At 42.5% G+C, this 13485-nt stretch overlaps 1 protein-coding gene across 1 annotated transcript in view; it reads left to right on the forward strand.

Annotated features, from left to right (window-relative positions):
• LOC116047871 (sodium/potassium/calcium exchanger 3-like) overlaps positions 1-9754 on the forward strand; it is a 135765-nt gene extending 126011 nt beyond the window's left edge. Inside the window, exons 14-17 of the mRNA XM_031296896.2 lie at positions 537-651; positions 1346-1458; positions 5868-5933; positions 6660-9754. Coding sequence (XP_031152756.1) covers positions 537-651; positions 1346-1458; positions 5868-5933; positions 6660-6809 — 444 coding nt within the window. The 3' untranslated portion in view covers positions 6810-9754. The remainder of the gene's footprint in view (positions 1-536; positions 652-1345; positions 1459-5867; positions 5934-6659) is intronic.
• The last annotated feature ends 3731 nt before the right edge of the window (positions 9755-13485 follow it).

Here is a 13485-nt window from a genome sequence, read left to right on the forward strand (position 1 = left end):
TTTATGTGGATGGATGAATGAGAGGCAAATTGTAAAGCGCTTCGTCTGGTAAGGAAGAAAAGGCGCTATATAAATGCAATACATTTACCACTGGATGAGTGGTTCTCGCTTTGAACAGGCACGCCACCCAACAACGCTGCAAGCAGCAATACTGGGAACCAAGCAATCGGCCCCTTCCAAACAGACATCACTCCAAGCGGGTACTGCACTAGTTCTAGCAATTTAGGGTTCAGTATCTTGCAACATGTAGACTGCAGAGGCAAGGGAATCAACCACCGACCTTCCGATTGGTAGACAACAACTCTACCTCCTGAGCGACAGAAATAGTAAAGCTACCTTTTAGCCAAACACCAGCCTCCTGGGTGCAAGTCCTGTGTTTAACCCATTCATCCACCACAACGAGCATGGTAACAGCATTTTCTGTTCCAAGCACATCTCAAGCTGTCTCATCTTTCTCCTATCTCTCTAACACAAAGACAACTGCCAAAATACAAGCAGTAATGGTCTGTCTCTGTCTCTCTTTGTCTGTGCGTCAGGTAACAGTGATAGGCTTCACACTCGGTATCCCTGATGTCATCATGGGCATCACCTTCCTGGCAGCCGGCACCAGCGTCCCTGATTGCATGGCCAGCCTAATAGTGGCACGACAAGGTAATCACACGCACAAACACACAACACGACGACAGGTTACCAAGCTGTCATTTAACACAAACACACACACACACCTACGGCCCAAGGAAGGCCAAACAATAGAATCAAAGTGAGGTCGCTGTTAAAGAGCCAGAGAGGGGAGGAGATGGCTGGGGAGGATGGGTGTGTGTGTGTGTGTGTGTGTGTGTGTGTGTGTGTGTGTGTGTGTGTAGGCACATCATCTTTTTCTGCTGTCCCTCTTCCGTCCCTGTGGTGAGACTGTAAAAGAATGGGGGGGTGATGAGGGAAGACAGCCCGACAGGGTCCCGTCCTCCATCCTTTCATCTGTGTTTATTCTTGTTCCTGTCATCAAATATTTAAACGGCTCTGTCTGACTGCTCGCTGGGAGACACACACTCACCACTGCAGTTTAGCCGTCCGTCGTTCGCTTTGTAGCCGCTGTCGCTTCACCGCTTCGTTGTTTCTGTGGGACGTCAGTCAGACAGATAGCTCCACTGATCTCGCCCATATCCACCCACCTCTGTCCCGACGTGTCGCAGCACCCCACCCCCACCCCACCCCACCGCACCCCACGCCCCCAGTGTCACTTCCTGTCTCCTCGTTGCCCACTCACTCACTTTTCCTTTCATGCTGTCTTTCTTCTCCTTTCCTGTTCCCTCTGTTTCTTCTGCTTTACAACTCCATCTTTGTTCAGGAATGGGAGACATGGCGGTGTCCAACTCCATCGGCAGTAACGTGTTTGACATCTTGGTGGGGCTTGGTCTCCCCTGGGCCCTGCAGACACTGGCTATCAACTACGGGTCTGATGTAAGTAGCACACTCCTCAATGTACATCACACTACTTCTTCTCAGGTTAACAGCCACAGATGTCATACACATCTTTCTGAAATCAGAAACTAAAAAAAGTTTTGGCCTGTTGAAACTAGCTAAATACCAAAGTTCAACTGTGGTGGTCACACCCCTGCTAATGAGTCAAACAAAGCTGGTGATAGCTTAGCAATAGAAACTCATAGCGCGTTCCATTTGTACTCGGAGGTCCGAGGTCAGAGTCGGAAACATGCCCCCCCTGAACTCGGACTTCCGAGTTGGGAAGTAGTGGGTGTTGCAGTACCCCAAGCTCAAAATCCAACATGCATGCTCCATGCATCAACAGTAGTGAAAGCTGTAGTAACATACAGGTACACACAGTCCTGTCCTCCTGTCCTTCTATCTGTAGACATGTTGTTACGCTGTTTGTATGCACAAAAAACAGCGAAATGTGTTGTTATTAACTGGTATTGCTAACAATGGCTAACCTGGCTAGAGCTAACCCCACAATGTACAATTCAGATTTGTAAATGGAACGCGTTCAACTCGGGTGTGATGTCATTCCCAGCTCTGGCTTCCGAGTTCCGAGGTAAATAGAACACACTATCATTATTTATAGCTCAACAACACACTTTGCACACCAGCCTAATTACCTAAACAGGTAGAAGTAAATCAGAAAAGTACATCTAACTGAAAGTTAGACAAGATCCTAGCACAGACAATTCTAGGTAAAAAAAAATAAGACCGTAAACAAAGAGAGGAGGCAGGGGCGGACTGGGACCAAACTTTAGCCCTGGCACTGTAGTCACACCAGCCCACATTACCATGCAGCCCCACCCACGGACACGTGCATTAACTAATTACATTTGTGTACAGATGGTGAAATAATATAAGCAGTACCTTATGTAACATATTTTTAAACATGTAATGTAAGTAACTGGCAAACAATGCTTACTACTTTTTAAAGAGCACACGTTTCACACAGACAAACGTACACATACTGTCTGTCTGTTGATGCCGTTTGTGCTCAGAATTGGCCTTTGGGGAACACATAAAGCAGGGAGGATCTGGTCTCCCCCAGGAAATTTTGAGGGTAAAAGACTTCAATTCCTGCATTCTGATAAATTTTTTGGCACCAATTTATGGTAACAATGTCTATATTTATGGCAAGGAAATCACAAAATTCTGGTGGCAGGTAACAATTTAAAATACTAAATATAATGGAATATTATTATATTCAGTAGTTCAGTAAGGGGGCTTTCACATCCGGGACATGGGCCGGATACGACAACACTTGACCCTAAAGTCCAGTTGTTTAATTAGCATGAACACGACTTTTTTTTTTACTGCTAAATTGTACAATAACACAATCATATTACGGATACAAAAGGTTATGAAGTGTAATGTTTTCTATATTCTATTGATCAAAAATGATCAGGGATGTTGAGACTACAGTGTAATGGACCACCACAGAGCATGCATACATGTGAACCGCAGATTAATTGCAGTTTAACCTACATAATGTAAAACTAAACACTATGTGAATGGGGCACAGCAGAAAGACGGAGCAGAGCAACGCTGCTTGTTCAGGGTTGTCATGTGTACTCCTATAACATCAGGCATTAAAACCAACTGTACCAAAACACTGAACTGGACTACTATTTAGTAGGCCTCCTCCCAGCTGGATGTGCCTGGAATACCTCCCTAGGGAGGCGCCCAGGGGGCATCCTTACCAGATGCCCGAACCACCTCAACTGGCTCCTTTTGACGCGAAGGAGCAGCGGCTCTACTCCGAGCTCCTCACGGATGACTGAGCTTCTCACCCTATCTCTAAGGGAGATGCCAGCCACCCTCCTGAGGAAACCCATTTCGGCCGCTTGTACCCTGGATCTTGTTCTTTCGGGTCATGACCCAGCCTTCATGACCATAGGTGAGGGTAGGAACGACAACTGACCGGTAGATTGAGAGCTTTGCCTTCTGGCTCAGCTCTCTTTTCGTCACAATGGTGCGATAAATTGAATGTAATACCGCACCCGCTGCGCCAATTCTCCGACCAATCTCCCGCTCCATTGTCCCCTCACTCGCGAAGACCCCAAGGTATTTGAACTCCTTCACTTGGGGTAATTACTCATTCCCTACCTGGAGAAGGCACTCCATCGGTTTCCTGCTGAGAACCATGGCCTCAGATTTAGAGGTACTGATCCTCATCCCAGCCGCTTCACACTCGGCTGCGAACCGATCCAGTGAGTGCTGAAGGTCACAGGCCGATGATGCCATCAGGACCACATCATCTGCAAAAAGCAGCGATGAGATCCCCAGCACCCCGACTACGCCTCGATATCCTGTCCATAAATACTACAAACAGGATTGGTGACAAAGCGCAGCCCTGGCGAAGGCCAACCCTCACCTGAAACGACTCCAACTTACTGGCGAGAACCCGGACACAGCTTTCGCTTTGGTCGTACAGAGATTGGATGGCCCTGAGAAGGGACCCCCTCACCCCATACTCCCGCAGCACCTCCCACAGTATCTCCTGGGGGACCCGGTCATACGCCTTCTCCAGATCCACAAAGCACATGTAGACCGGTTGTGCATACTCCCAGGCTCCCTCCAGGATCCTTGCGAGAGTAAAGATCTGGTCCGTTGTTCCACCCAAGGACGGAATCTGCATTGTTCCTCTTCAACCTGAGGTTCGACTATCGACCGAACCCTCCTCTCCAGCACCTTGGAGTAGACTTTACCGGGGAGGCTGAGAAGTGTGATACCCCTGTAATTGGCACACACCCTCTGGTCCCCCTTTTTGAAAAGGGGAACCACCACCCCGGTCTGCCACTCCTTAGGCACCGTCCCAGACTTCCACGCAATGTTGAAGAGGCGTGTCAACCAAGACAACCCCCCCACACCCAGAGCTTTAAGCATTTCTGGACGGATCTCATCAATCCCTGGGGCTTTGCCACTGTGGAGTTGTTTAACTACCTCAGCAACTTCTACCAGGGAAATTGACGACAATCCCCCATCATCCTCCAGCTCTGCCTCTACCATAGACGGCGTATTAGTCGGATTTAGGAGTTCCTCAAAGTGCTCCTTCCACCACCCTATTACCTCCTCAGTTGAGGTCAGCAGCGTCCCATCCTTACTGTACACAGCTTGGATGGTTTCCCGCTTCCCCCTCCTGAGGTGGCGAACGGTTTTCCAGAAGCACCTTGGTGCCGACCGAAAGTCCTTCTCCATGTCTTCTCCGAACTTCACCCACACCCGCTGCTTTGCCTCTTTCACGGCAGAGGCTGCAGCCCTTCGGTACCTTGCAACTGCCTCCGGAGTCCTCTGGGATAACATATCCCGGAAAGACTCCTTCTTCAGTCGGACGGCTTCCCTGACCACCGGTGTCCACCACGGTGTTTGTGGGTTACCGCCCCTTGATGGACCTAAGCCCTAAGACCACAGCTCCTCGCCGCAGCTTCAGCAATGGAAACTTTGAACATTGTCCACTCGGGTTCAATGCCCCCAGCCTCCACAGGGATGCACGAAAAGCTCCGCCGGAGGTGTGAGTTGAAAGTCTGTCGGACAGGGGCCTCCTCCAGACGTTCCCAATTTACCCGCACTACCCGTTTGGGCTTACCAGGTCTGTCCAGAGTCTTCCCCCACCCCCTGACCCAACTCACCATCAGATGGTGATCAGTTGACAGCTCTGCCCCTCTCTTCACCCGAGTGTCCAAAACATACGGCCTCAGATCAGATGAAACGATTATAAAATCGATCATTGACCTTTGGCCTAGGGTGCTCTGGTACCAAGTACACTTATGAGCATCCCTATGTTTGAACATGGTGTTCGTTATAGACAATCCATGACAGAAGCACAGAAGTCCAACAACAAACAACCACTCTGGTTTAGATCAGGGAGGCCGTTCCTCCCAATCACGCCTCTCCATGTGTCTCCATCATTGCCCACGTGCGCGTTGAAGTCCCCCAGCAGAACTATGGAGTCCCCCACTGGAGCCCCATACAGGACTCCATTCAAGGTCTCCAAGAAGGCCGAATACTCCGAGCTCTTGTTTGGTGCATACGCACAAACAACAGCCAGAGTTTTCACCCCCACAACGCGCAGGTATAGGGAGGCGACCCTCTCGTCCACCGGGGTAAACTCCAACGTAGTGGCGCTCAGCCGGGGGCTTGTGAGTATTAATTTCTCCGGGCGGGGTCACTCTATCTCTACCTCGTTTTTTCATAGGGTTTTTGAACCATTTCGAACATTCCTGCTGTGTGTCCAGGCCACGCTTTAGAGCGGAGAGGAAAAATGTTCATTTAAGATCATTCCAAAAGTTCTTTTTGTTCTTTTTCTACTTGTCTTCAAAGTGATGTACTACTGTAGTACTAATGTCTCACACTCATGTCTCATGATCTTGTTGCAGATCAAACTAAACAGTAAAGGACTGATCTTCTCTGTGGGGCTCCTGCTGGCATCGGTGTTTATGACTGTGAGTATATACGACAGCATGTCTTATCACTAGGGATGTAGGGATTCGATATGATTCACAATTTTAAGTTCACAATATGATTTTCTCACGATTTATTTAACAGAATGAGCACTATGCCACAAATGACTGAAAAATATTCCTTTATTTATATAAACTGCAAAACAACAGATGTGTCTTCTTATCAAAAGTGACACTGATGAAATTGTATTAAATGCAATTTCTGTTGCTCTTATAAGTGCAGATAACACAAATTAAATAAGAGAAATTCTAATTCGATTTTTTAAAACAAATCCCACATTCAAATAAAATAAAGAAACTGAGAAGACGTAGGGACGTCTGAAGTCAAACAAGTGAAAACAAAAGTAGATTACGCCCTAGGCAGTTTAAAATTGCAACATTGCGATTAATTTTTTTATCTCAACCGGTTGTAATATTTAAACATTTAGCGATTTATAACGGATTCATGATGCATCGTTACATCCCTACTTATCACTAATTCCTCTGACAGATTTCTGACAATCTGTCTATTGATCTGTTTACCTGCCTGTTTCTTCACCCACATTCCTATCTGTCTGTCTCTCTGTCTGTCCGTCTCTTTCTGTCCGCCTCTCTGCCCGCCTATCTGTCCATCTCTCTGTCTGTATCTCTGTCCGTCCGTCTGTCTGTCTCTCTCTCTGTCTCTCTGTCCATCCCTCTGTCTGTCTCCCTGTCTGTCTGTCTGTCCAGGTCCTGGGAGTTCACCTAAACAAGTGGACGTTGGACAAGCGCCTGGGTTTCATGTGTCTCCTCCTCTACTCCATCTTCCTGTGTTTCTCCTGCCTCATCGAATACAACATCTTCACCTTTGTCAACCTGCCAACCTGCCGGGATGACTGAGACACACACACACACACACACACACACACACACACACACACACACACACACACACACACACACACAAATAAACATATGTGCACACACTCACACTAAAAGTGGTGTTTGCAAGGAATTCTAAGTGAAGTGAAGTATAGAATGAGAGCCAGAAAGTTATCATTCTGAATCTAACAGCAAGAATTATTTGCAAACACCGTTTGACACAGGTCTGATTCACACTCACACACACTGTTTCCTGCTTGTATTCTCATCTATGAGAAGACATCCCACTCTGCTACTCTTTTTCTGATGCCTGTCTTTCTGCTCGGTGCAATATGGAGCTGCTCAGATATTTGCTCCCGATCAATCAGAGTGCAGGATTAAGTTTCAGGAGCAGAGATGGAAATGACTGACTCGTTACAAACCCTCACACAGGACAGCACTGAGGACAACAGCCACAACAACAAAAACTCTCTGTCCGACTACTGCTTGCTTCTGACGTGAGGACCTTTTCTTTTGAAATTTCCCCGTATTTAGGTGTGAAAGTAGTCATGTTTTCTAGCTGCTAACCTTTCCTGAGAGGAAAGGCAGGTCTTTTAGATCTACTAGTTGAGAGTAATAACTATAAAAGCAATGATGTAAATGGGTGGGAGGGTGTAGGTTAGCTCTGTGATGCAGATAATGTTGTCTAAACATTACAAACAGGGTGTGATTTGCGAAAAAAAAAGCAGGGGAAGGCGGGTTTGATCAAACAAAACAAAACAAAACATGCAAGAATGAAATCCCCCTTTCAATACCATGGATATAGTGCCACTAGGCCAGCCATGCCAGAACACTTAAATATGCACTGCGATATCCAACGGAAAATAATCTCATATGAAATAGCACAACCTAGTGTAAACATAAAACACAGTGCTTTCAAGCCGAAGAGCGGAATTCACTTTGCCGCAAAAAGTACATAGCCTCTGCTAAATTATTTTTAGCCTCTAACACCACCCCCCAACCCCCACCCCCGGGAACCGGCAAATCGCACCCTGATTACAAACAAACATTACATTTATTTCATTAACACAATTCTTCAGGCAAAGAGTACAATCTGTTATGCTGAGCACATTTTTCAAACGCCATTATCTAGACTATTTAGATTCCCATTATGTGGGCACAGCTAAGTGCTTTTGTTTAGAACATTTTAAAACATACAGCTACACAACTTGGGGGGAAAAAAATACCTGAAACCCCCACCCACACACACACACACACACACACACACACACACACAAAACCAGGGCATTATCCACTCACCTTTTTATAAATTAAATTCAATAGCATCACCTCTGTAGCTTCTATGTTTTGTACTGGAAATGAATTAGCTTTATGGAAAGTTCTTTTCTTTTCTTTCTGTAAATAGTACACCTCTGTAAATACTCCCCCAGATGTCATATTTATTATTTATTCATGTCATACGCACATTTCTCCTCTGGAGGTCACAAAACACCCGGGCAGGTTTTTATTTTTATGGACCCTGGGTTGAGGAAATCTACACCTAAGATGTTTTTCAGATGACCATTCGTGTCCAAACAATCACAATTTCCTCTTAAGGTATTTGTCTTGTTGATTTCATTAATGAACTTGATTGTGTGTGTGTGTGTGTGTGTGTGTGTGTGTGTGTGTGTGTGTGTGTGTGTGTGTGTGTGTGTGTGTGTGTGTTAAAAAACAGAATTCAACCTTGCACTGAAGAGCTTAAACTAGCTTCACAGGGAGACTGTGAGAGTGTTTCTCATCCCAATGCGTGCTGATTATAGGGATAGCTTCCTTGTAAAATGAAGCAGGTCTGTATGAAATTATAATGTTGAGGTTTTAAGAAAGCAAATGTGTTTTTGGGGGGGGTTGTTGTGGAGAGGTGTCATAGTGCTGCGTGTGTGCTGCCACCTATGGGACAGAAAATAATGAGCTGCTGCTTTTTTCTCTCGACCAAATAGACTCAGAACAGTGGTGGCATTACTTAAAACAACTGGGGAGCAAGTTGGACGAGGTATTTCCTCTGTGTTGGATGGATGTTCTGTCCCAAAAAAGGAAGTGAGATTTTAATGAAGTGGTAGTGTTGTATGAGTAGAGTAAAGATGCAATATAAAGCATCAGGACTTTTATCCCAGCTTTATCCCAATATGTTGGGGTTTTGACTTTTTTGTTTGTATTTTGTAATACCTAATGTCTAGATTTGTCCAGATATGGTAGGTTTGTGGTAAATTGAGATAGGTATTCCTACTAGTTTTTAGAGCATGTACAACGTGGTTCGTGAACCCCTACGGGGGAATTTTTATTCCGCTACAGGAGTCAAGGCACAACGCCAGCGAAGTCACACTATTCCTCAAAGACTTCCACCACAGAAATGACAAACACTTCGTCTGTCAGAGCCTGTTGGTTCTCACAGTATGCATCAAAATGTCAGCTTTTCCTCCAGATAAATTCATTTCAAATGTCCAGTGCTCTACTCATATTATATATATTTTTTATGGAAGGCAATTGCTAAAATACACAACTAAGTCTGATTTGTTTCAGGGACACTTTTAATTTATTGATCAGAAATGTAAAATATAAAATCTGAGATATAGTATCTTTCGAATGTACAAATAATTGTTTTTTTGTTTATATATATCGTCCATATTTAATTATTTCAGAGACACAGGCAGAGTACTCTGTGCTATGACCGGAAAACAGGGTTTAAATGTGTTTTGAATCTTATGTAATGCAATAACTATGAGCTTACGGATGTGTAAATATGCTGCTTTAAAGATCAAAGAGAAATTTATAATAGATTTTAACATGATGTATTCATATTGTCGATAATGTCTGTCAAAATGTGACACTGTTAGAGAATTATTTATGGAACTATTTATCAATCACTATACAAACAATCAAAAAAGGACTGTTATTAACAAACGGAGCCCTACAGCTCTAAACATCAGCATAGTTGGTTCGCACACAAATTACTGGTAGGCTAAATTGGTAATCAGATTACTGTTGGGCTAAATTGGTAATCAGATTACTGATAGGCTGAAGTGTTTAAATTATTATCATTATCAAAGACTGTAGATTCTGGTTATCTGAAGGGAGATATTTAGAGTCTGAGGGAATCATTTTTGCATGCCACAGCTTTTAAATATTTATTTTATAAGTCCAATCATTTCTTAATAATTGATTCGAGAACTTTCCTAAAAGAACAGTGCAATATGGTGCTAATTGTAGGGAAAATAGTGAGAATATTTTGAGCCGTATACAAAGTACATAACTCATTTACTTGAAAGAACCTGGAAATTGTTACATAGTTGTGTTGAGTTTATAAGCAACTGCTGATTTCCAGAGGAATTACATGGAAGCCCATTTCCACCAGAAAAAAATCATTAGTCAGTAATGAAATGCTGAGTAGAGTTTAGATGCCCGAGCCCGACCGGACCTCGGACCCTTGATCAAGCAATTTTTTTTTTTTTTATCCATTACCTTATTATCCTATTTGGGTGGGGAGAAAGCTATGCCATAATCAGAAATATTATAAATATATATATAGGCTATATAAAAGTAACAAATGTGTACAAAAGTTAGGCTGCAGTTACAAAATGCAGCACGTGTCATGCGCGGAGTCTCCTCCTCTCGCACGCATCACACCGGGAGCTTGAAGATGTAAAGAAAAAAAAAAAACAGGAGAATTAACTTTGAGCAAGTGTGGAGGAAAGTCGGAGGTATGGAAGCAGTTTAAACAAGTCGTGGGCAGTGACAACAATATGTTGTTCATCATTGTTTCTTTTTTTTACGTTTCTTCATTCGGATCCACTTGCGATCCGTTCCATTCTAAACAAACAGCGCAGTTTACATGCTTCGTCCTTGTTGTATTATTCTAAACAGATTTCTGTAGTTCAAACAACTCTGAATTGTAGTTGAGAACGTCAGTTATAACGGCCCACGTATTAAAAAAGTGTCGGGTTTAAATCGGGCTCGGGCTCATAATTACAGTTAATGTGTCGGGCCGGGCCAGGCTCGGACACAACGTGCTCGGGCTCGGGCAGGTTCGGCTTGATTTTTTGGGCCGATCTAAGCTCTAATGCTGAGTCAAAAGTTTGACTTGGTAAGTCAAAATGATGAGAGTGTAAGTCATAACTTTAACTTTTAAGCCAAATAATGAAATACTAAGTTAAGAGTATTGATATATGTTTGACTCTTACATCATTTTGACTTTGATTTTGACTTACATTCTGATATTATTTAATAAGTCATTATTTCACCTTACTATCTCATAGGTCAATTTTAAAATCACACAATTTGATTTTGAATCAATTATATTTGATTTTTAAAATCATAGTTTTTACTTATCGTTGATGTATCTTGAAATGTTGAATCATCACGACTTATTTTATATTTGTCATTCCTAACATTTCTTTCTTTTCCTTGCGGAAAAAAATGGGCTTCCATAAATTCTCTGAAAGAACTGAATTAATGAATGGAAACCCAGACAGAGATCCATTAAATCCAAGTAAATATTCCTTTATAATAGGAACCTTAATTTTATCGACAAGGTTTACATGTTTGCGAATTTATCTTTTAACTCTTTCGGTTAAGCTACAGTAGCAATTATTAATTGGAAGTGTAGAAATTGAGTTCTGTCTTCGTTATAACTAGAATTGTTCCAGATTACATAGTTTCCCAGGACCTTCTTGAGAATTTACACTGGCATATCATTTCATTTTATGAAATTCTTAGGAAGCCATGGGACCAATGAACTAAAGTGTCTCTTTTAAATCTCAACATGCTGATGACTGTTGGTACTTTGGAAATTAACACTGTTCAAAGTTTAGTTTCAAAACATCAACATTTGGTGATTTGAATGACATTAAGAAGTGGATCTTTATGTGTGTGTATTGTAGCATTCCTGGCTCGAACCAATAGAGGCAGAGCGCATTGCGTCATACTCTGAAAGTCACGCCCACCAGTGGGAACGACTCTCCGTTCTCCATTGACTTGTATTGCAGGAAGGTTCCTCCTTTTAATTTCATCTGCTAGCAAACAACAGAAAAATACCTAAAAGCTGCTGTGTGGTGATATTCACTACCAACAGGGTAAATAACCCATGACTTCAGTTTTTATAAGCTGCCCACCTGAAAAACTTTTATGAAGTCAAAAGTGGATAAGCTAACGTTATGTCTGATGTTATGTTTGCAGCAAGCATTTTGTTATCAAGTCAAAAAGCCAAATGTCAGTTTTAGCCTAACTATACGTCTGTGAATTAAGCTAAAGCATTTTGTTACCAAGTCATACATCCAAATGTCTGTAAGTTAAGCTAACACACATAACGTCAGACATAACGTTAGCTTAGTGTCAGGATCCCACAGTCTCCCCATTCTCTCTGCTGATTCCTCACATCTGTATCCACTTTTGTCTTCATAAAAGCTCAGTTTTTCAGGTGGGCAGCTTATAAAAAGTCAAATTATGGGTCCTTTACATTGTTGGTAGTGAATATCACCATACAGCAGCTTTTAGGCATTTTTCTGTTGTTTGATAGCAGACGAAATTGACGAGGAAACACCTTCACGCAATTCAAGTCAATGGAGAGCAGATTTGTTTTCCCCCTTCGGTGGGGGCGGGACTTAAATGCGCTGTCTCTATACCCATCACTAGCTACATGCTCCCTACTACAGATACAGATATTTATTCTAGCTTATACCATACATTATGCTGGCATCGCTGGTTACAAGGCATTAATCTTCCTTTAATGTTTTAACACAATCATTTATCGTTTGTCATATATACATATATTTATATATATATATATATATATATATATATATATTACAAAATATCTGTATCATGCACTTTACCATTTAACAATTGATGCTACAAATTATTTGGTTCAATACATTCTGTGCTGCTATTCACTGTGTGTACCTAACACCTAAACATAGGGTACCATGTCTTTGAAACTAACCAAACTACAAACAAAGGCGCTCACATTTTGAAAAGAGGCCTCTTGTCGAGGAGATTTCTAAATAATTGGTGATATTCACATGGGTGATATTGCTGATGTACATATGTGTATAGATAGGTGTAAATGTATTTATATATTTTTTGTCTCAATCTGTATATCTGTCGAATATATTTTCATAGATCCTAGGTCTCCCTTGTACCCCCCTTTGATGTGTTTGAGACCTCCAAAGCTATTGTCCTTTGTTTACTCGCATGGAAGATTTCAATATAATAAATTATTTATGATCAATCTTAATGTAATTTGGGATGAGAGTCCAATGAGTTTTTAGACAGCACTGGATTTAGTTTGAACTGGATATCCTAAATGACTGCATGCTGTTGTTAGTATAGGATATAAGAGATGGAGAGTGAGTGTTTGCAGACGATACGTTTCTCGACGTATCCAAGCTTTACCTCTTCATACACAAGAAACTTTTCAACAGAATGGTTTACTTTGTGTTTAGATGTTTCAAATGTTATTTTAGACATCATTTTGCTACCTGAGCATTAATAAAGTTGTATTTGCTTAAGGTAACACAAGCCTTGTCCTGTAGTAAGTTTTTGTTGAACCTACAAACTCACACATGCATGGAGAAATTTACCTATTAAGGGCTGACCAACAGCGTTATATTTAGCGCAGTGAATACATAGTTTTATTAAAGTATCATCAATCAATCAATCAGAC

This window comes from Sander lucioperca, chromosome 15, assembly GCF_008315115.2.
Source record: "Sander lucioperca isolate FBNREF2018 chromosome 15, SLUC_FBN_1.2, whole genome shotgun sequence".
Taxonomy (NCBI): Eukaryota; Metazoa; Chordata; class Actinopteri; order Perciformes; family Percidae; genus Sander; species Sander lucioperca.